Consider the following 23,402-nt stretch of genomic DNA (forward strand, 5'->3'; position numbering starts at 1 on the left):
TACCCTGCCAGATAAGTAGCTTCGACTGATGACAACGGGGTTTTGGACTACTATGATGGTGATAAATGTAATCATCTTTCATTTCATTAATTATTGAATACATAACAAGATGGTAGAGTTTGTTAATTACGAATAACATATGCAGAAAATAGATTAAATAACTTCTCTCACATGTACAAAGATGTACAAATAAGGATATGGCCAACACTGGACCAACTATTGCAGTGTCTCGTGATAACAGTTAAACATAACCTCCTGTTATGTTTCAAGAAAATCAATTATTACAATGCAATATGGCAGCTGGTTAAGGGTGACCAGGTTTCCCATTACATACAGGACTGCACATTATTTGGAGTATTTTCTTTCTATTTCTATTACTTGTGTATTGCAAATAGTGTGTCTTTGTTCATCTATGCGACAGAAACTGGCGATACGATTAATTTTCTTTACTTTCTTCAATTCCTGTGAGTGTTTCAGTATTGTGTTCACCTAAACCAGCCTAGGTGTCATAGTGAGTAATTGTGTTAACTTAAACAAAAATATGAGTTTTGTTGCACGTACATCAGCTCAAATGGCCCACAAGGTTACGGATTAGTATTGACAAGGGGATATGTAACATCCTTTTAAAAAAACATTACAAAAGAGACACCTACAATTGACATTTTCTTATCTGTCACCTGATTGTTTAATAAGGCTTTATACCTACCTCCCGTACTTCTGGATGTTCATGTTTAATGGTCACTAACCTATGTCTCTCTCCCGGGTACTTTAACACTTTATTATATATTCTTAGGAAAACAGAAAAATCATAACTTTATGTCTATGTAACTAGTAAGTGCTAAAAAGAAAAAAATCATGATCAGTTTGTGGATTTCTTGAAGGCAAGTTTGTAGCCCGTAACTGTTTTAGCTTTAATTTAAAAGCTAAATAGTTCTCTACTATGTGGTAATACTGTGTAGACAAATTGTCCACACTTCATCCTGTTGTATATTCATAAAAGATAATATTTAAGACAATAATAACCACCACAAAATTCACCATGAAACAATGGTATCTACAATGGTACTTATCTGCAGCAATGTCAGGAAAAACGGGCATGAGAAAAGAAAGAGAAAGGCAGAGAAGGGAGAACCAATTATCCATCTCCGGTCATGCAGTTATGGATTTACAAATGAGACCTTCAGGGTATTTTCTCTGGCAGCCTCTTGAGCTGTTCCTCTCATCTGTTGTAGTCACAGACTTACCATTAAAGATTTTCTTTGGTGGTGAGAACTTTCACCTTCTTGTTAATTTTCCTTTTTGTCATGAAAATTGGTGAGGATCAGGTGAATTACAGACAAACAGCTATTGTGGTATCAATACAATTGATGGTCAAGCCAAAAATGTCTTCACAGGTGGAATGTGTGCCCTGCCTTAAATATGTTTTTAGTGCAGAAATACAACAGTTTGCCCTTTTATTGTTCATCATTTAGAGGACTGGATGCACGCCCCTCCGTTTCCGAGGAGTCCGGGGATTTTAAGGAGGTATCAACCTCATCTGGGTGGTCGATGCTACTCAGACTCCCATTGCTTTGGTTTTCCTGACCCTCCAAGTTTTCCAGCATTTCTTGAATGAGCGGAGGCATGGACCCTGGTATCTCCATCTTCAGAGAGATAACACGCTCCACTCCTGCAACGTGATAGTGAAAAAACAGCCAAAAAAGAAAAGTCAGAAGTGGTAGACTATCCATTAAATTTTCCGTTATTATCATGATAGATAGAAAATCAGCTGCCGGCTGACTACTGACTACTGTATTTTCCGGACTATTAGTAGCATTTTTTTCCATCTTTTGGCTGGGTTTGCAACTTATACTCCGTTGCAACTTATATATTAAAATAGTTTGTTATTTTCACATTGACAGCCTAGAAAAGGCACTCTAGGCTTGTGAACCAGTATCTGCTATTCCTGTACCATTGAAAATGTTTGATAAATAAATTGTGTACTTTTGCGTCCGCCAGTAACTTAGATCACTCTTTTGGCATGTATTTGTTGTCTAAATTATATTTGGTTACAGTTATGTTAATACTGAATGAAAGTAAAAACAACTAAAAGATAAATGTAGCTTCTTACTTTTGATAGTAGTTTATTAATATTACCATTAGGTATCCTGATATGAGACAGAGACAAAAGAAAATCCTCCTGCCTTTAGCGCTGATGCTGCGCAAGTCGGTGATCTTCATCAGTGTTTTGGGGAACATATGTGGTTTGCTGGGACGACGCTTCCTTACATAGATCTTTAGAGCTTCCAATAGTGGCTCCTGGAGCCGGTCGACTCTGGCAGGCTCCTCTAGGTCCTGACGATCTGACACACACGCACACACACAAATATATTAAATGAGACATGAAGCTCAGCTGTAGTACATCTCTGTCTTCACTTTTATTAACCAGCTAGAGCAGGTGTGGGCAAGCTTTTTGACTCGCGCACCACAATTATCCTAAAACTGAACAGGGAGGCCGGGTCAGGAGCAGATAGATGGAGCATTTGTGTGAACTAAGATAAATGACATAAAGTCATGCATAAAAACTAAAATGCTTTTAGCATTTTCTATGCCATCCATTGGGGAAGCGTGGGTATTGCAGGGAAAAGGCAGAAGTATAATGATATATACTATATGGAATATAAATCCATCCATCCATCCATTTTCATCCGCTTATTCGTTACCAGGTCGCAGAGGCAGCAGTCTCCACGACCGCCACCCAAATCATACTGCACCGTACCAGCACCGTGAACGAACATTTTGTCCACCCAGGGGCAGTGTGAATGAAAGAGACATTGCCTCTGGGCCAAAGCGCCACATGAAATATAGATAAATTATATAATTTGGAAAAGCTTGGCGGGCCGCATCTGGCCCCCGGGCATTAGTTTGCCCATTCCCTCATAGCTAGAGGCTAACATTTTAGATCTATCTATCTATCTATCTATCTATCTCTCTATCTATCTATCGATCTATCGATCGATCGATCGATCAATCTATCTATCTATCTATCTCTCTATCTATCTATCGATCTATCGATCGATCGATCGATCAATCAATCAATCAATCTATCTATCTATCTATCGATCGATCGATCGATCAATCAATCTATCTATCTATCTATCTACCTATTTATCTATCTATCTATCTACTATCTATCTATCTATCTACCTATTTATCTATCTATCTATCTACTATCTATCTATCTATCTATCTATGCACCCATCCCTCTATGCACCCATCCATCTATGCACCCATCAATTTACATGTTCAAGAAAAAATGTTTCAATAATGTGCATCTAAAACTCACCTGATGAACTAAAAATGGTTTAGCTGTGTATATAACATCCATGATTTTCTGAGAAATTGCTCTGGCAAATTATGCAACTGCAGACTTAAATATATTAATGTACAGGACAACCTCCTCTTTAACATGAAATCTTATTCATATTCACTTTGGGCCTGTCCCTTCATCAACAGTTGAGACAGTGATTGTGCCTTTCTGACGTAACCCAACATGGGATTGGGAATTTGTTGGATTTTAACCCATAACCTTCGGTAAGACATAGGGAAACTCCAGCCGGCCTTATATATATTAATGTTAATTAATAATATAAATATCATTAATAATAATGTAGCTAATACAGGCATTATATTAATACAAAGATGTTATGGAGAAAATCTGTTATTTACAATAAATGTGATCTAATGATTTTATAACATACACAAGACCAGCTTAGTTATTCAGTTTCCACGATATAATGATGGTCATTTGGTGCACAGGAACTCATACGTTTTAGAATGAATATTTCACATTTTGTCCACCCAGGGGCAGTGTTGGCAGAGAAATCAGATGCAGGATTAGGAGTATTATAATGGAAAGCAGGTTTTCCTGGATTGTGCAAGAGCCAGTAATATTTGCAATGACAGTGATTTAACATGTTGAAGAGAAAAAGTAAAGCTTTTTACTGGTAATTATTAGCATACTTGCCTTAATTGGCAGCTGAAATGTATAATTATTAACTGTGTTATCATAGACCACGCATATATAGGATGCAATAGATTTTTTTCAATCGTAATTCTCCTACTGGAAGCCAATTCCTTAGTGAGACGCGGGTTTTGGGCTGTTATTTGGCATAGGGCATGGAGGGTGTGCCCTCCTGTTCAGTCAGTGCTTACTAATAGCATATTACAAAACCTGAAGTATCCATTCAAGGTTGTATAATGTTGGTTTTTGGCCATGCAAATACAGGAGACTTGCAGAAACTAGAATACCACAGTGCAAGCAGCATGTGATTTATTTGTTCAAGTGTTCTCCAGGTTCCTGGCTTCCCCACAAAGTCCAAAATAGTATGAATGTGAGTTGTGTTTTCTTCGACGTACATGTGGATTTGCATGTCCATGGTGTATACTGTTCTCCCCTGATGACAGCTAGAATTGGCCGTAGCTCAGCAAGTGACCCAATAAAGGTCTTATAAAAGAAAAACCTAGCTGACCAAAGCATAAGTGAATTATGGCTCTAAGGAACCAGGCCACCCACGGGGGTTAAAATGTGAAGAAATGTCAAATTTTGCCACGAGAGGGCACTTTAGGCATGTATATCAGTATCTGCTACTACTGTACCACTGAAATTTACATGTTCATTATTTTCACACTGGTTCTGCTTGGTCACCTCCGGAAATTAGGCAGATGGCGCTGAGAAGACCGGTCTCTGTGTCATCCATTTGAATAGGGAGAAGCTGGTTTGCAAACGTGAACACCAAGTCAGTTAGAGGGCCAAAGCCAGCGTTGTGCATCTGCGTCCGGTTGAGGGTAAGCCCATCCGAAAAGGTCATGGTGTCCTGGTCAGGGGTGTACCTTGTACAGATGCGCAGAATCTGACAAAGGCAGACAAAGTCTCAGTCAGCAGGGGTTTCCTGATCAAAAATGTTTTCCAGCCTCTTCTTTGTTTATTGTTTGTTGTTTATTAATGTGCTCTGTTGTTTAATTACATTGGTTAAACATTCTCGTGGTTGTGTCGATTTTCTCAAATTGTGGCGAAGGCTAAATTGATAGGTATCATTTCACTGCATATCTATAAAAATATAGGCTCTTATTGAAAATGACATGATTTTCAAGAACAGTGGTGATCTGCATAGTCGAAGTAACTGCAGAGGCATTAGGCTATAGTACAATCAAGGTATAGGAAATAGATGTTGAAGAAACGCTGGGACAAGAGTTGGAGCAGCAGTTTGGTTTCATACCCAGGAAAGTACTACAGATGCAATCTTTTCTTCAGTAGTTCCAGTAGAAAAGTTCAGAGAATTTCAGAAGGAGATGTCTTTGTGGATTAGAGGAAATCATATGATAGAGTGCCTACAGAGTAGTGATGTGTTGGCCGTGAACGATTCATTCAATATGAACTAATCTTTCATATAACTCAGGAGTAATGAGTGAGTGATTGGTTCATTTTCATGCAGTACCGTCTCATGCCACATGGCATGCAGCTGCATAAGCTGTCAGCAGGACAGGAAACAGAAATTATTAGTTCACGTCTCACTCAAATCTGCGTCCGTCCTCAGGTCCTCTTTCTTCTGTCATGTGACAGCCAGTTCGTTCACGAATTGTTCATACGGATCGTTCTTTTGTTTGGGATGGTTTGGTTTTATTTGACTTTATTCTTATTAAAAGTCAGGTTTTGGACAATAAATGCACCATATAAACATTATAGGGAACTTATTATTGTTACTTTTTGTTTTAATTGTCTCACTAATTGTCAAAATGGCAGGAAGGATACAGGACACAAGTCACTTTATTTTGCTGTACGTTGTTATTTTGGATTCACTGATTCTGAAAGACACCATTAGACCATCATTTGTCACAAGTATAAAGTTTATTATAAATAATATTACTAAAATATTCCTTCTTTATCTACATCACTACTACCATATTTTCTGGACTATAACTCAACGCATTTTTGTCATCCTTTGGCTGGGTTTGCAACTTATACTCAGGTGTGACATATATTAAAATGAATAAAATTAATATAATTTCATATGTTTGTTATTTTCACACTGGCAGCCGCTGGACGGTACTGTAGGTCTGTATATACAGTTTCTGCTACTCCTGTACCACTAAAAATGTACGTGTGTTGTTTTCTGACAGCCGCTAGAGGTCAGTCTAGGGAACCACTCTCTTGTGTATCAGTATCTGCTACTCCTGTAAGTGGCACTTTTTGTCATCATCTGGCCGATGCGTCTTATACTCGATTTACCATATAGGAAAATATGGTACTAAGACCTAAAGAATGTAGTTTTAGGAAAGTTATTGATTAAGCTATATGATGTGTAAAAATGCTCTGCTAGTAATTAATATGTAGATTAATAATTCAAACAAAGCTAATTTATTTTCACCACGCGATTAGCCATGAAGGAGGATTTACAGCAACGATGACCTTCCTCGATAAAAAAAAAAAAAACCTCTACTCTACAGTTCTTTGCTGCGCCAAGTGTGCTTGTGTGTGTTTGTTTGTGTGTGTGTGGAGACCTAATGAATGTTTTTGGCGTATGTGAAGCCTACAGCAACCTTTGAAGATAGCTGAGTGGGACGATTCTGACAGTGAGTGGCAGCCGTGTCTGTAACATGAAACAGAATAAAACATGGAGCAACACCGGCTGGCCAGGCCTGCATTGATACACACATGGACACACACTGACACACACACACACTGAGAACTCAACGTTTGATCTTTGATATGACTCTTCCTCACCAGACCTCTGTGCACAATATCTACAGCCTGCTCTTCTCTGCTGAGATGTGTTAGCGAACAGATGCTGACGGCATATTGGGAGCCAAAAAGTCACAACAGCTGTCGACTGCTCACCCCTGCTTCAGCTGAAAGTCCACTGCCTTCATTAACGACAAAGCGGTCGATAAAAACTAAATTCTTTTTGTGGCAGAAATCAAGAAATGTATTGGTTTTCACTGACGTCTCTATTTTTTTTATAAAAACAAAATATGTGCAATATTTCATAGCTGTTATTTCACAGCTATATAAACCTGCAATAGTTTCCAATTATTTTTATTTTTATCCCTGCAGTAAAAAATGTAAATCCTGATGCAACGAGTTAAAAACAGCAAGCCAAAATTTCTGTTTGGCTATAGCTATAGTACTATAGCTACAATGCTATGCTATCTTTTTATCACGTCTGTTTAAACATCTGCCTAACATGCACTAGGTCATGGCTTTGAGCTCCAGAGAAACCACACACTTGGCGCCTCGTGTTGCAGCAGATCTGATGTTAAAACATCCACTTCCCCAGTGTGCCATAAATAAAGCTCAAAATATGCTTTACGAATAATGGACTTTTTATTGAGGAAGGGTCTGAGCAGTTTTGGTGCCCTGCAATTGCATCTTAAATTAATTCAATTACTTTGTAACGACAGACCCACCATTCTGCTGGGGTTGTGTTGAGTTAATCAGTGTGACCAAACTCACCAGTGTCTTTGTCATTACTCTCACTCATGTCATCTGGTGCCTTGGGTATATACACCTTTCTCCCTCATGCTGTCTTTGTGGGATCATTGTCCATGTGATTTGTGGACTTTGTAAATCAATTCTCTGCACTTGAAATAGAGTCTCTCCTGAGTACTGCGTTTGTGTCCCGTCCTCACATCGCTTCTTCTATCTCTTCTTTTTCTCTCTTAATATCGTTCAAAACATGTAATTGACAACAACTCACGTGTGTGGCAAGTATGGAATTTAAATATTTTTGATTTTTTGATTTTTTTTTTTAATGAATTTTTAATTTCCCCACACTGGGGAATTTCATGTGTTAACAGCAGATGTGCTGCAACAAGTATGGTTCCCTCTAACTCTAAAGGGCGGCAAACTGTTCCACAAAGGGCCACTGTGGCTGCAGGTTTTGGTTCCAACCTATTCAGAGCACAATGAGTGACCAATCAGCTGTTTGGAGATTCAGATCAGTGGATTAAAAGAGCCAAGTCAGGTGTGCGCTTGCTTGGTTAGAACAAAAACCTGCAACCACAGCAGAACACTTAGCCACCCCTGCTCTAACTGCAGCACAATGTTTTTTTCCCACTGGCAGCTGCTAGAGGGCACTCTAGCTGGTTGGTGTGACTTATACTCCAGAGCAACATATATATATATGTTTTTTTTCTTCTTCATTATTCATGTTTTGGCTGGTGCAACTTACTCCATACTCAAGAGTAAAACATTTAGAAAACGATGGTTTATGTTAAATGTAATTTAGCAAAAGACATTAACAAAATATAATCTTAGAATCCCTGTAATTTGTTTCTAATTTTCCTCAAAACAACAGCATAAACTCTCACCAAAATGTCCAGGCAAGCAGCTTTCAGCAATGTGATCTGGTCCGCCATAGTAAGACCCGTGAATCCGGGGACTCTTTTGGCAAATTCGACGATCTTGATTATGCACTTTGTGGCCAGCTCGCTAAATTTATCCCACAGGCCAAGGTCCAGCCTCACACGGTGGTCTGCACTTGAGTTCTGTAGGACACACACATATCCACACAAACAGTTAGACAAGGAGAAAGATGCTTTTATCATGGCACAAGATTGTTGCTAATGACCTCCTCCGCTTCAATCTGCTCTATATGTGTCAGCAACCCACAGTAAATAGGCTCCAAAAAGAATAGAGCTCTCAAAAATACTGGCAGCCCTGTTGTAATGACGGCAGTGTGCTGAGCCAAGCTTGCAGCCAGGTCCTGCAATAATGAGCATAGCACTGCCAGTGGGATGCTTATGCAATGATGGCATGCAGAAACTGATCTGTGACAGGGAACACAATACTAAAGCTAGAGCTGTCATTTACACAGCCATACTATCGCAAAACTACACAAGCAGTAAAAGACCAGAATAGAAAATGGGGAAAAAAGGGGAATTAATGTGCTGTAAGAGAACAGAGCTAGAAACGACAGTTGTGTATATGAGACAGTTAGGTGTCAATTAAGCAGATGCAAGAATATAAGCAGTGGCAGCTGGTTAAAAATACTGTAGATGGGGCTGTGCCATATTAAGCCGGTTTCAGTAACTGCACCAATAAAATGAAACACAAACAGCAGGATAGCATGCACTGAGTTATATCAATTATTTAATGCTAGCATGCTAGCTAGTAGCAAACAAACAGTGTATTGCACAAACAAAACAATTGCGTTTGAAACTGAACATGTAAACATAAGTCTGTTGACTTTACACCAGTGACTCCTTGTGGTGGAGATGCACAGGTGAGCACGTGAAATGATGCGTCAGTACTTCAGATAATCGCTCCGAGAGACTTGTATAGAGCCCCTAAAGGGACATGGGGGGGAAAAAGAAAGAAACGTATCTCGTGCTCACGAGATACTTTCTCGTGCTCACGAGAAAGTATATTTAAGACAATTTGCCACATACATACAGGGTAATACATTAAAATAAACAATCATGTACAGTACGTATGGTTGGGAAATCTAAGATACCGGCATGTCATGCGTGACATATGTACTGTATAGGATATTTAATTAATGTAGGATACCTCAGTTCGACACAGGAGGGCACTGTTGTTGTGCCCTCCTATCGCAACTACTGCGATAGGAGAAGGACCAGTGTATTTCGTGATAACTTTCACGTAATTACGTGATGTCTGTAAAGCACACTGAGTTTGCTTTGTGCATGAAATGCGCTCTATAAATAAAATTGAAATTAATGAAATGATGAAAGTCTACCTGTGAGCCACGAATATGGCTCGTTTAGACGATTCAGTTGAATTGTACTTTATGCTTGGCTTGAGGCATGGTGAGATTTTACAATTATTGGGCTCTGTGGATGAGATTTTTATTATAGTATGCATACTCTCAGAAGGATGAGGAGGATGAAGGATGAAGATGATTTACGTATATACGTATTTACCCTTCACGAACCTCCCTACACTGTTATCAACACTAGAACAACAACAACAGTTCCCTCCTGTGTCTAAATGAGGTATCCTACATTAATTAAATGCTCACCTTATATACAGTACATATGTTACGCATGACATGCCGGTATCCTAGATTCCCCAACCGTTGTTTTGAGTTTTTTTAATGTATTACCGTGTATGTATGTATGGCAAAATGCCTTAGATATACTTTCTCGTGCTTACGAGAAAGTATTTCGTGCGCGTGAGCACGAGATACGTTTCTTTTTTTTCCCCCATGTCTCTTTAGGGGCTCCGTAGACATGGCTTGGGGTGATAAATTAATCTACTTTAAGCCATCAGATTTGACGACGCTGATTAGATTTTATTATCGGAGGAAAAATCAATAATGATTATTACTGATACTATGTATTATACCGTATTACAGGTACTGTTCAGAAAAAAACATGTATTTAATTAAACATGGAGAAATAAATCTTTCTGTGTAAATATCCAACGTTACAACGTGGACACCTGCGACTTATGGAGAAGTGTGGCCTATATATGTACAAGTTTTTTTTTATTATTTAGTTGGGCTCAATAGTTTGGAAATTATGCTAATTCTAAAACTTTCTCTGATTCATAGTAAAATTTCGTGCCCCACACACACACACACCGATGCTTCATCCTCTGCTATCAAACTTGTCCATTTTATGCTAGAATTTGCAACTTTGGTCAGTTGGCAGGAATGAGATTTTGTGTGTGGGGAGGTGTGGGGGGCGCACTGCACAGTGCTGCTTCAGATGGAATGCAATGGCACTGTTGAAACATAATTCCTATAGTACATCAGAAGACTGAGGTGTAAGGATAAAGAAAGCTATGAAAAGCAGCCAACATCTAGGATTAATCATGATGATTAACTGTAATATAGACAGGGTCTTGTACAGCAGCTGGAGCCCACTCACTCCCATGAAGGGAGAGAGTGCCTGGAAAAAGTTTTCTTCACAATTATTGTCAATTAAACATTACTTGTTGTGGAGATAAGCCCCCTTTTTCCTGCAGCTCTCTTGGCTAACCTAGCTATGAACTTCTCAATCACTGCATACTAGAATTTGAATAATAATTTATAATAAGCTTTAACTTAATCTGTGTGTGCAGGAACTCTCCTCTGTTTCTACCAATGATGACTCAAAACGCATATCAGGTCCGATTGCTAGTAATAAGAAAATTCCCACAGCCTTTGAACAAGCATATAATTACCACTGATTCACATTAAGCCTTTATCAGTGGTTACACCACTAGTTCAATGAGATCCAACTCAAGCTTATTTCGATACCACGTTTTTACATTTTTTACTATTTGTTTCAGAGATTAGTTTTGCAAAATGACCGTGTTGTAAAGAAAATACCTTTTGGGAGAAAGATTTGGATGATGAAGAAAAATTAAAAGTGAAAGTGCTGGAATTACACTGAGCTATCAAGGTTTAAAGAATTCTACAAGAAACCAAGCACATTACATTGGCCCAGTTTAAATGTAATTTTACAATTTTACATTGATTTCTATGGGAAAAATTGTTTCAGTTTTCAAAAGTGAACCCACCTAACAGGGTGTCAGTCGTCTCAAACAATTGAATTAGACAAAGAAAAAGACAAAGACTGTTGGCTTTTGATTTTTCCAAATTATGTAAAAAATTCCTTCCACTGGTGGTTCCACTGTAGAAATAAACATGGAAACTAGTAGTCTATTTCCTGTATATTAAATTTGTTTTACTTTATGCTTGTAGGTACCACAGTCCTTTTAACTTTTAACGACTCTAACTCCCATAATTCCACTGCTTCTAGTAAATCCACATAGGTCACGATCATTGACCTCCGCAACCTTTAAATTGGGGGGTCAGCCCCAATTTCAGTCTCTCTGTTCAGGACTTTCTCTCCGTAGGACCCCTGATGAAAAGAGAAACCTGCTCGTCTCAGAAGACTAAGAATCAACTCGCTTTTGTAGACATCATTGCCCACGGTGATAAATGCACTAGTAGCGTCTTTTTCTTAACTGAGTTAACCGGTAATTAAGTTACACAAGTAACGTAGCGCTGCGACCAAAGCAGTTATTGGAAAGTTTAGAAGCGACAGGATTCCTTCTAACGGTATTCGTGTGAACCGGCACATCGACAGTCAGAGACTTTTCCTCCTGAAACGGACTTTCGGAACCAAGAGGACTCTCTGGACACAGTGGAACCAGACGGACGTCCCCAGCTCTGGCAAAGACCCAAGAAGCACGGACTTTCCACTACCCTCTAAATACGAGCAGACGTTCACTACAGTAAGGCTGGCATTTGGGCACGTTAGTTAATCTGTAGTATTGTTAAGTGCTATTTAAACTTAGGGACAGTTTAAGTACGCATATTGAATTTTGTTGTCTGAAATCTGTGCTGCTTTTATAGCTAGGCTGTTGCATGCACTTCTTTTCTAACCTCCTGACTCGGTCTTATACTCTTGTACACCGTCAGTATTTCAGTGTTAACTTGTAACGTTATCAGTATTGGGATCAGGAAAACTCCGACAAAGTCCTTTGTCTGGAGTAGACCACGCGGTACGCCTCCCTTCCCCCATATACTTTGATAACATCACAAGCACTGTTTCATTGTACCTGAGCGCATCTTGGTGCGCGTACACAACACCCATTCACACCTCCGTGAGCGCATACACGCCTCACGTGTTTCCTGTTGCCGTTCCTTCTACCTCGCAGTTCTTCTTCCACTGCGCAGTCGCGTATGTGAACACGCCTCAAGGGCTCAGTCGCTTGCTTGGTAGCTGAGAGGCAACATCTCTCTCTCTCTTAACTTGACAGTGTTGTATAAATAAATTTGATTATTTTTGTAAACTGTGTTTGTCTGTGTTGTTACTTTATTCATCGAAGCCACCCAATTTGCCAAGAACTCTAAAAATACTTCAGATATTTAATGGTTATTAAATCCTATTGATTGTAGTATACGTGTAATACTCCAAGTAATACATCATTGCCATATTAGTAGGTTAACGTAATAATTAAAGATAACTTTAATGAGACTGATTGTGTTATTAATTTGAGACTGGTTAATAACACAGAGTGCTCCTAAGCAGCACTCGACCCATTGCACCTACATTATTTTACACTAAAGTTACTGAATGAATAAAACGTATCACAGAATATTAGCAACAGACTGACAAAATTCTAATTCTCGTCTCTTGTTTTTGCTGTTGCCTTTCAGTCTTCTTTGCAAAAGTTGTCCCTACTAATGAAGCGTTTCTAGAAGTCACTGGTCATACTTCGAGACCACAAACTCCAGTATTGTCGATGGCGGTATGCTTGTGAGTGACCCGCTTTTAAACCAAAGTGCCATGTCACTACGTGACCTGTGTGACATTGTTCAAACAGAGCGCAGGAAGATAATGCAATGGAAAAATTCCACCTCTGCTCAATCCCTCCTGAAGCCACACCCCTAAAAACCCAACTGATACCATCTGCTCCACCCACTACATAGTGTATACAGCTCCACTCGACTCACTCTTTGTCACCGCAGATGTTCCAGCAGTTTTTGGTTTCCTTGCCACTTTCCTGATAATACCTGATTTTATTCTCCCAAAACAAAAGAAAAATAAGGTACCTTAGGAGAAGCATAAGACATTTACATTTGTTTAATTTTTAGCTAGGTAAAAAGTGACCCATCATTTACAAAACGTATGTCCCATCTCTGCATGACCATGACTCACCGTGGTGTATTTGCCAAGCTGGCAGAGGGAAGGAAAAGTCTCTTGATGGGCCTTGCAAATCTTTTCAATGATACTCTGCAGCTCAGCTGTCAATTCATATCTTTCTGTCAGGTCAGGATTTGGGCTTTCTTTTTTCTTCTTATTCCTGTCATTCCGAACAGCTGTGAAGAAAAAAAAAATGTCCAACAGTGATTTCAAGTGACTGAATTGATCATTTAGTCTATATCAGCGGTGTCAAACTCATTTCCACCAGGGGGCCACATCAGCAATACAGTTCCCCTTAAAGGGCCGGTTGTAAATGGAAGACTGTATAAATCAGGGGTCCTCAACCCCTGGTCCGTGGACCAGTACGAGTCCATAGGTCATTTGGTACCGGGCCGCAGTGAGACACAGTAAAAAAATTTACTTAATTTTTTACTAATTTACTTCATTCAAAGAAAATCCAGTCATATCCGTTTACTTACTTTATTTAAAGATTATCTGGCAGTATTTTAAAATGATAGGTCATTCAGACTGATACAAACAGAATAGAGTCTAAAAGAGGTTTTGATTTGAAAATGTAATGATCCTTCAATGCTCTGCTGGTACTGGCTGACCAATCCTTGGAACATAAACCTCTGGTGTAGATGTAACTACTCCATAACAGACTAATCCATGTTTCTACAATTGATTATTATTTGATTGATTATAAATATTTTAATTTCTTGGGTTAAGAAACTCTGCTACATGGATTTTACTAAATGCTTTTTAAATTTCCACGGGCCACACAAAACGGCTTGGCGGGCCACATTTGGCCCCCGGGCCTTGAGTTTGACACGTATGGTCTATATGGATATTGGGAGGAAAAATTTAAAAGCGAGACTATTTGTGTTAAAAAAAATGCATTGTTTAACTTCAAGTCTTGTACTGTATTTTCAGAACTATAAGTTGCACTTTTTTTCATCCTTTGGCTGGGTTTGCGACTATTTATTAAAATATATAATGTTTGTTATTTACACATTGACAACTGCTAGAGGGCACTCTAGCCTTGTGTAACAGTATTTGCTACTCCTGTCTTCTTCTTCTTTTTTTTTCGGCTTTGTCCCTTTTTTCAGGGGTTGCCACAGTGAATCATTGATTTCCATCTCTCCCTGTTCTTTGCATCTTCTACTCCAACTATCTGCCACTATATGTCCTCCCTCACTGCATCCACTCTCCACTTTGTCTCCTACGTGGTAGCTCCATCTTTAACATTCTTCTACCAACGTGTCCATCGCAATCTGGCTTCTCTAGCTTTTTCTCCAAACCTATTAAAAGTATTTTCTACTCCTGTACTGCTGAAAATTAACATGTTCATTATTTTCACACTAGGGCACTCTAGGTTTGTGTACCAGTATCTACCACTTTCATATGTTTTTTTCTATTTCATTATGCATTTTTTGACTAGTGCGATGCATACTCCAGGGCAACTTATAGTGCGGAAAATCCGGTAATTTGTGAAAGAAAGTTGTAGTGGTGTATCGGAAGAACTTAATAAAAGGTTTGGTAATGAACAATGCTATGTCATGTGAACATGTCACTTTTATGTCAATCTCAAAGAAAGAAAAGCAACTGTTACAAAAAGATTTTCTTAAAAAGGAAAAAAATAATTAAATCCCTCATGTCTCTTTCACTGTATAATTTGGTGGTAATCTTAAGCATGTATTCTTTCAGCGGCTGATAATATGCCTTTGCGTCTGTGTGTATGTGTGTGCTTTAGTCTGTATGTGTGGGTAGTAGATTTGTTGTTGTGTATGACATTTGTTGGCATCGTTTTAAGCAGTTATCTCTGAGGCATATTATCAGCCACCGGATCACGTATATCCAAAGGTCAACTAAAGGAGTTAAGGACGTGTTGTTTCAAAGTTAAGTCACAAGTCACTGATGTTAAAGTCCAAGTTGAGTTGCTCTCTACTCTTTGTCAAGCTAAGTCCAAAGTCATCAAATTTATGATTCTAATCGATGTCATGAGACTTGAGTCCACACCTCTGGACAAGTGTTGAGGTTTGTGGTAAAAGCGGCAGAAAATAATCTTTTAAAGTCAGACCTAGATCTATACTATATGTAATAGATATAAAAATTGTAGATGGAGCGAGGTCTTAGTCCTTTTGGCAAGAGCAAAGGCCAAGACCATAGAGACAATCTTTAGATTTAGTAATAGATGGAGATAGTTGGTGAGCAATACAGGAGGGTGAGATAGGGTGAGTGTGGGGGGAATATTCTGCTTTAGCAACTCTTGAAAGTAGCATGTCACCCAAGAAATAAATGGCCATTATGTGTTTAAGTGCATAACAGGAATTAATTAAAATAAAAAAAATGCTTGAATAATTTACACAGAATTCTAAAGAGTCTGTTAGTACACCTTATAGTTTGTGTTGTAAACTCACACTCTTTTGACATTCCAACTGCGAAGCACTTCTGCAGACGGCAGTACTGACAGCGATTTCTTGTCATTTTGTTGATAATGCAATTCTTCTCCCTGTGACACATGTATACCATGTTCTTTTGGATGCTTCGCCGGAAAAAACCCTAGCAAGGAAGACACAAGAGAACAGGCAAATGAGCCCCGCTGCTAAATACTCCTGAATGTAATCCTCCATCACCTCTCCCTCTGTTGCGAGACAAATTATATAACAGGCTTGAAGGCAACGATGCACTGAGAAACCAAGGAAAAACAATGATTGCATAAATTTCTGTTGCATGCGCATATCTCATGTCAGCAATTGGTTGCGCTGACTGGGCTCTTTTTCTAGCACCACGGAAGCTCTGAAGAAGTTAAGAGCACGATGAGCAGAAAGCTATTTAGTAGTGTTGGCCAGTTGCATTTGTCAAGTCACGGTTACATGTATTGATGATCAGAATGACCATTTTGGTAGTTGTAGTAAACATGACTGTGTATAAAATGTTTTTAAATATATATTTTCACATCTTGAAACCTCATTACCATTTAACCTACCATTTAATACTGTATTGTCAGTAGGCTGTATATGTAAGACATATCGCATGTCATGTAATTTTTTTTATTTTACCCAGTGATGGAACTATGTCCTTAAAAACAACACCTATAACCTTAATATTTTTTCCTAATAGTAAATAAAGCTAAATGCTACTTCACATTTAGCCATGTCAGAAATCAGGCACTCACTGGGTTGCAGGAACAAGGAACTTAATCCAAGGAACACTGAAAACTGAAAAGGCTACTATTTGTTTAGTGTATTTGTAACAAAAGCTTTATCAGGTTTGTTTTTACATATTTAATGGTATTCGTCTCAAAGCAAAATGTCCTTAACAGAGTTAATAAATAAGAACAATAATTGCTTTTGGGATTCTAGAATCAAGGCGTTGTTGATTGTGATTTTGTTTGTCTTGACTTAAGGTTGGGGAATCAGACAACACAACCTCAGTCACCTGAGAAATGAGGCCACATCCCCCAGGTCTGCTCAACTGTTCCCTAAACAAGGTCTTTATCCATCATGTTGTTATCCTAATGGGCCGGGGACAACGTGTAAGAGTGACAGCTACACCATCTTAGGCCTCCTCATTTACAGATTAAAAACGAAAGGGCCGCTGATTAATTTTTAAACAACAACCCAACCTCATCCACCTGGCAACCACCTGTATCCACCCTCCCTCCTCTCGGGGTCTCACATATCTTACTTTGCATCTGCCATCCACTGGCTGTCAAGCTCTTTAGAAGTGTGTGTTATGTCGTCACAGGATTGGCTGGAGTTCTAGTGTCGGGGGCCGAGCATTGGATAAACTTTCACTCTTAATTGTGTCGACATTGTATCACTGCCATAAAAAGAAGTGGGACACTGTAGACCTTCGGGGGTGGGGGTTTGCACCGCACATCACTTCACCTTACCTTGCAGCCCTCACAGGCACTGACACCATAGTGATATCCTGAAGACTTGTCTTGGCAGACAAAGCAGGGCTTGTAGACCCTTGGTGGGGGTGGCGGAGACGGTGGGCTAGGGACAAGCTCTTCAGAACTGGTGCTCTGTGTTTCAATGGCTGCGGGACACAGAAAAAATTAGACGATTACATTGGTCAAAATTATTTGCGTACGTGTTTGAGTTTTTGTAGTGAACCCAAAAGCGAACACAGAGTCAATAAGATTTGTGATGATGAGTTTTATTTGTATGTATGAATGCAGTGCCTTCATCTTTTTCTTTCTTCTGGGAGCAGTGGTGGCTTAGTGGTTAAGGAAGCACCCAAAAGCTGCCCACTTTTCACTTTGGTGATGGGTTAAATGCAGGGGACAAATTTTGTTGTGTGAAGTGATATATGTCACAATGACAAGGAGTTCACTTTCCTTCCTTCCTTCCTTCTTTACCCCAGCAGCACACTCAGCAGGAGTCATTGCTTTTTCAACAGGGTCTTCTCCTTTGACGGGAAAATGTTTTGAATCAAATATGAATAAAATTTGAATTGAAGAAAATTGTAGTTATGAGATCTTATAACTAGACATACACAATTAATTTGTTTACACTACATTAACATGACTCAATATTTATATACTGATAAACATGTATTTTATTGCCATTATGATTACTATAATTACAAAAACAGTCATAATCTCAGGTGTCAGTTTGGCCTCAATTGACCCTTGATTGTCTTCCCATATTTGACCTTGAACCTTGTCAAGGGCAGAGGCCACAGTCAAGCAGCTCTTGTGTTGGGGCGTCAGCACAGTTTTCATTGAAATAGCCCATTATCTTCTTTTTAATGCTTCCGGTAAGATCCGTCGTCCTCCTGCAGTGCCAATATGGAGTAGTTGGGAAGGTGGAGAGTTGACATGACAAAAGGACACACTTACACATTTCTCACCAGAGTGTTTGTCCATAAATTCAACCTGAGGGCTGAGGTACTTATTAATAGCCTCTAACACATCAATGTCCTGCCAGGAGGGAATGAGGTCTCTTGTTTTTCTGTCATTGGGAGAGGATCTGGGAAATTGGCTTCTGCTGTTTGAGGATCCGGTCAATAATGTCCTGCCGAGACACCCATCTAGTTGGACAGCCAGTCTTGAGAGAGTGTCCGGGTAGCTTCTTTCTGTGTCTCCTTTGTTTTTCTACAGCTGCAGGTGAAGGCACGGAATAGTTCCTTGCAGAAGCATTCTCTAAGATTACAAAAATATATGAATTATCACCATTATCATCACCATTATTAGAATTCTGTCTTCTATGTTTAGTTTAATTGATTCTTTTGATTTTATTGAAATCCCCCCTTATGTATGTATTTTCCTGTATTTTCCATGATTTAGCAGCACAATTCTAACTCTTGTAAGTGAAAGTAAATTGCTGTAATTTCTGGAATATAAGCTGCACTTTTTTTACACACTCTGAACCCTGTGGCTTAAACAATGATGTGGCTAATTTATGGATTTTTACAGACTAATGAAGTTCATACCGCTAGCGCTCAATGAGCTTTCTTGTTGGCTACTGTGTATTATACTAGTAGCCTATGTCTGTCTGTTAATGGCATGTTGAAGTGTGAGTGGGTTATACAGGAACTGTTCAAACACCGTTTAAGTTCTGTAGTGCTCAGTGTGGCTGAGAAAGACCCCAACTCCCCTGTTTCTGTTCACCTCTGCTGCGGACAAGCACAAAGTGAAGGAAGTTAGCCTCGGAGCTAATGTTAGCTTCGGCCCTGGAGCAGATCACTAAGTCTCCCCTGTGCATTCCAACTACGGTAGGGGCGCAGAAGCTGGAAAGAGCTACTGTGTAACCAGCCGTGTTACAGGCAGTGTTCGGAAAAAAACATTTATTTAATTAAAAGTGAAAAAAAAAAATCTTTCTGTGTAACATCTTTCCTTGTAAATATCTCATGTTAGAACATGAGCACATGCGGCTTATAGAGAAGTGCAACCTAAATATGTACAATTTTTTTTTTTTTAAATTAGTGGGTGTTTCCTATATTCAGGTGTGCTCAATAGTCTGGAATTTACGGTATTTGTCACACCACTGCACACAATGAAATGTGACCTCTGCTTTTAACCCATCATCAGCATGAGACAGCTTTAAGCGCCAGGGGAGCAGTGTATGCAGCTTAGTGCTCCTCAGTGGTTAACCTGAAACCTTCCAGACCCAACTCTGTGTCCTTAACCACCAAGCCACCACTGAATCAAAAAATGAGGAAGGCTTCACAAATTTGCATGTCGTATTCTTCGGGTTAAAAGGTGCTCCCTGTGGGGTTTTGCTACTTTTACTGTGGTTGTGTGTATCTGTATTGTGCTCTGGGCTGGTGTGTTTGTGTGTGTGTGTAGAGAGAGAGCGTGCGCAATTTCTCCACAGCTGCACTGAGTTGGTAGCTGACGAGCTGGAACACCGGTGGGCGTTGCCATCAATCAGAAGGAAATGCAGTATTTAAGCTCCACCTCCACAAGGACTTATTGGCAGAGTGTTTGACATGCTCAGCTGGTAAATTTCTCTGTCTTTTGCAAACTTTGAACTTTCCTTCCTTCCTTGTAATTTTGCTTGTGCTCGTGCTCGTATTTGCTTGTTTTTTGGAACCTTTTTTTTCGTCAATTGTTTTGTTTTGGGATTCCCATAGTCAGTGCCACCTGTAAATAGTGCACTTCTTTACCTCGTTAGCTTGACCAATTGCCACTCGCCACCAGCTCTCTACAGCAGTGTTTCCCAAACATTTTTTCTGGGAACCAATATTTTAAAAGTCACAAACCTTTGCGACCCAAGTCAAAAGACATTATTCGCAAATCACAAAATAAAGGTGTACTTGACCATTATTGAACATTAATGAGGATATTTTATTGTTGACCAAGTGATATCTGAACAATTAGTATTACTCAACTTTTAAACAATGAAAAACTTCTTTTCAACATTCAATTCAACCATCAATATCGGAACAAAATTGTCAATAAAACGATTACAAAAAGATTTCAAATTATACAAAACGTTGTTAATGAGATAGGTGGGCCTGTCTGCAGTTTTGTAGCATGTTCCAGTGTGGAGTGCAGGAGGAGAGTGCAACACGCATATCAGACGTAGCATTCGGTCTGTTTCTATGCTTGGTTTTCATTTTTGTGAGCACAGAAAATCCCAATTCGCACATATATGTGGTCGTGAAAGGAATAAACACCAAAATATTGGCCCTAGTGAGGACATCATATTCTGTCGAAATACTTATCCAGAATGACGATAAAATCACAGATCCACGATGTCTTTGCAGAGTGCGATCGCAGCTGAGCGGCAACAACTCAGCTTCTTCTGCAGGACTAAGCATGAACTCAAGCAAAGATTCCGGGCTCTTAAATTCAAAGGGATTTTTCCACCTTTTGTCACTGAGGATGGAATACCTCTCTGATGTAAAATAGGAATCAAAAATCTCAATAAGCGTATGTGTGGCCTCAACATCATGTTCTATACGTGCTGCAACACAGTGGGAACATGTAGTAACTTGGGTCTGGCCTTCTGAGTCGCCAATTAAGGAAAACATTATCGTGCCCTCCCTGTAATTTCAAGTTCAGTTCATTGAGGGGTGAAAAGATATCGGCCAGATAAGACAAACTGAGAAACCAATCATGAGTGAATAGACTCTGGTCAAAACTCTTGGACAACCAGCGTACTTCAATGTGAAACAGTAACAGCGTGTGTTCTGCTCCCTTGTCAGTGCACAGTTGATCAAATAGCCCAGGGGTCAGCAGCCCAAAATGTTCAAACAGTCATATTAGACCAAAAAAACAAAAAAGAAATCTGTCTAGAGCTGCAAAAAATTAAAAGCCTTATATAAACCTTATATGAAGACAACACAACTGTAATTGTACATCTTACATTTACAGCTGTGTTATACACTGTGTATAAAACAACTATAATGTGTTGCATTTATGAAATCAATGAACTGCTGCACACATAATTTGTTTTCTGCATGTAACAAAAACATTTTGAACTTGAAAAAAAAAACACATGGTTGATGCTTACTTTCACAAAATATTTGAGGAATAAAAATCCAAACTTAAATTATCCACCCGCAGCGAACAAAAACTGCTGTCTGCTTCTGTGTTCCATCATTTTATCACGTGTACTGCAGCGTGCAGTCAGATATATATATATATATATAGTATATGGAAAATAATAGCCAATAAAAATATTTTTGTTCCTGGTTAATGTGATTTTTGCTCCTGAACCTCAGCGCACAGTGTCTGTGCATCAGGGCTGTAAGACGTCACCTTTATCTTCACTGTAAGTTGACATCTGTGAGGTGTGAGCGATATTTGATTTTAATATAGTTCATGCGGGAGAAGACCTGCTCACATACAGTATGTATGTAGATCAGAAGATGCCTTTTCATGTTCATGTAAGTGTCGAGAATGGCATCCCATGGTTCAAACACTAGTTTTTCCAGTTTGGGAAGGTTTTCAATAATACTCCATTTGTGATTCTACGCAAGAACGGAACGGTCTCAGAAGAATCTGCTCACGTACCATTAAACAATCTGTTTTCTTCAGGAACTTTTTCTTTTCTATGATTTATCCATCATTTACCTACCAGCGGTCGAGAAGCTCAATAAATGTGGCGGGTGTCGCACATCGGCAAATGTAACGCATATTTTGAGCGACAAAAAACATGTAACAAGATTATCATAATCTTCAAATTTAGAATTTTATTTAAAAAAGAACAAAATAAATTAAAAAATACATTTTAATTAAATACTCAGACTCACAAGCTAAGCGCTGGCCTTAATGACATTTACAATGCGAATAACTTCACAGAAAGGACAGAATGCTTACAATAAATACATAGGCCATAATTAATAATGCACAATTTAAAAAAAATTAGAGGCAACCACTGGTGGCACTTTTAAACTGGCATCTATTTTGAGGTTGGATGCAGACAGCTGTTGCGATGACTGTGAACTCCTGGGAAACATGATACGAGACGACCTAAAAAAAATATCTTGTGAAAATATTTCTGTCCCCAAGGGCAGTCATGGCTGAAAATAGCAATTAGCAAAGAAATTAGCAATGTTTTGCCTCGTGTCGTCATCTTTTGAAACCTTCTCAAGTAATTCCTTAAAAAGTGCTGGCAGTGCAAGTTGAGATGCAATGTCATCTATAACGCTTGGCCAAAGTAGTCACCAATGTTTGCAATGTGAATTGGGCACACGTCTTTGTGATTTCTTGATGTCATCGCGAAATACTTGGACAATCTGGTGCATTTTAAAGAGTGCACTCAATGAATGCTTTAAAGGTGGTGGCAGGCAATAAGGAAACTTTAACCTTCTGTAGATTTTTCAAGTCCATTATGGCTTTGTCATAACCCGCTTTGCTACGTTCAGGCCTAGCTATTGCACTGGCTGGCATTTCAATGGTGTTATAATGCAGCTGAATTGAAAACAATAGTAAGGATGTGTATTGTTGGTTTTTTGATTTAATAAATCCAACTGGAGTCTTGGGAGAGAGGGCCAGCATCCGTCCATCCATTTTATTTGTGCAACATTAAGGACATAATTCCACCAGAAACCATTTTTCAGGTTGGATGCACAGGAACTCAATGGTATTTAGTACCTCATTCCAGTTTAACAAAGCTAAAACATTAAGTTTGTACAGAGATGAGCAGCACGGACGCAATAGCAGAACAAAGAGAGGAGTGAAATACAGTGACATTTTTTGACCTATCACAAATGTGAAAATTTACATGTTCGTTTTACCATAAACACCCACACTCCAAAATCAATAATTCAATGAGCTTGAATAGTGTTACATG

At 39.1% G+C, this 23,402-nt stretch overlaps 1 protein-coding gene across 1 annotated transcript in view; it reads right to left on the reverse strand.

Annotated features, from left to right (window-relative positions):
- Positions 1-6: 6 nt before the first annotated feature.
- LOC103394699 (retinoic acid receptor beta) overlaps positions 7-23,402 on the reverse strand; it is a 30,465-nt gene continuing 7,069 nt past the window's right edge. Inside the window, exons 2-8 of the mRNA XM_008332117.3 lie at positions 17,543-17,691; positions 16,065-16,206; positions 13,660-13,820; positions 8,350-8,526; positions 4,688-4,892; positions 2,184-2,342; positions 7-1,669 (exon numbers count right to left, since the gene is read on the reverse strand). Coding sequence (XP_008330339.1) covers positions 1,455-1,669; positions 2,184-2,342; positions 4,688-4,892; positions 8,350-8,526; positions 13,660-13,820; positions 16,065-16,206; positions 17,543-17,691 — 1,208 coding nt within the window. The 3' untranslated portion in view covers positions 7-1,454. The remainder of the gene's footprint in view (positions 1,670-2,183; positions 2,343-4,687; positions 4,893-8,349; positions 8,527-13,659; positions 13,821-16,064; positions 16,207-17,542; positions 17,692-23,402) is intronic.

The sequence above is a fragment of the Cynoglossus semilaevis genome, chromosome 18 (assembly GCF_000523025.1).
Source record: "Cynoglossus semilaevis isolate Cse_v1.0 chromosome 18, Cse_v1.0, whole genome shotgun sequence".
NCBI lineage: Eukaryota > Metazoa > Chordata > Actinopteri > Pleuronectiformes > Cynoglossidae > Cynoglossus > Cynoglossus semilaevis.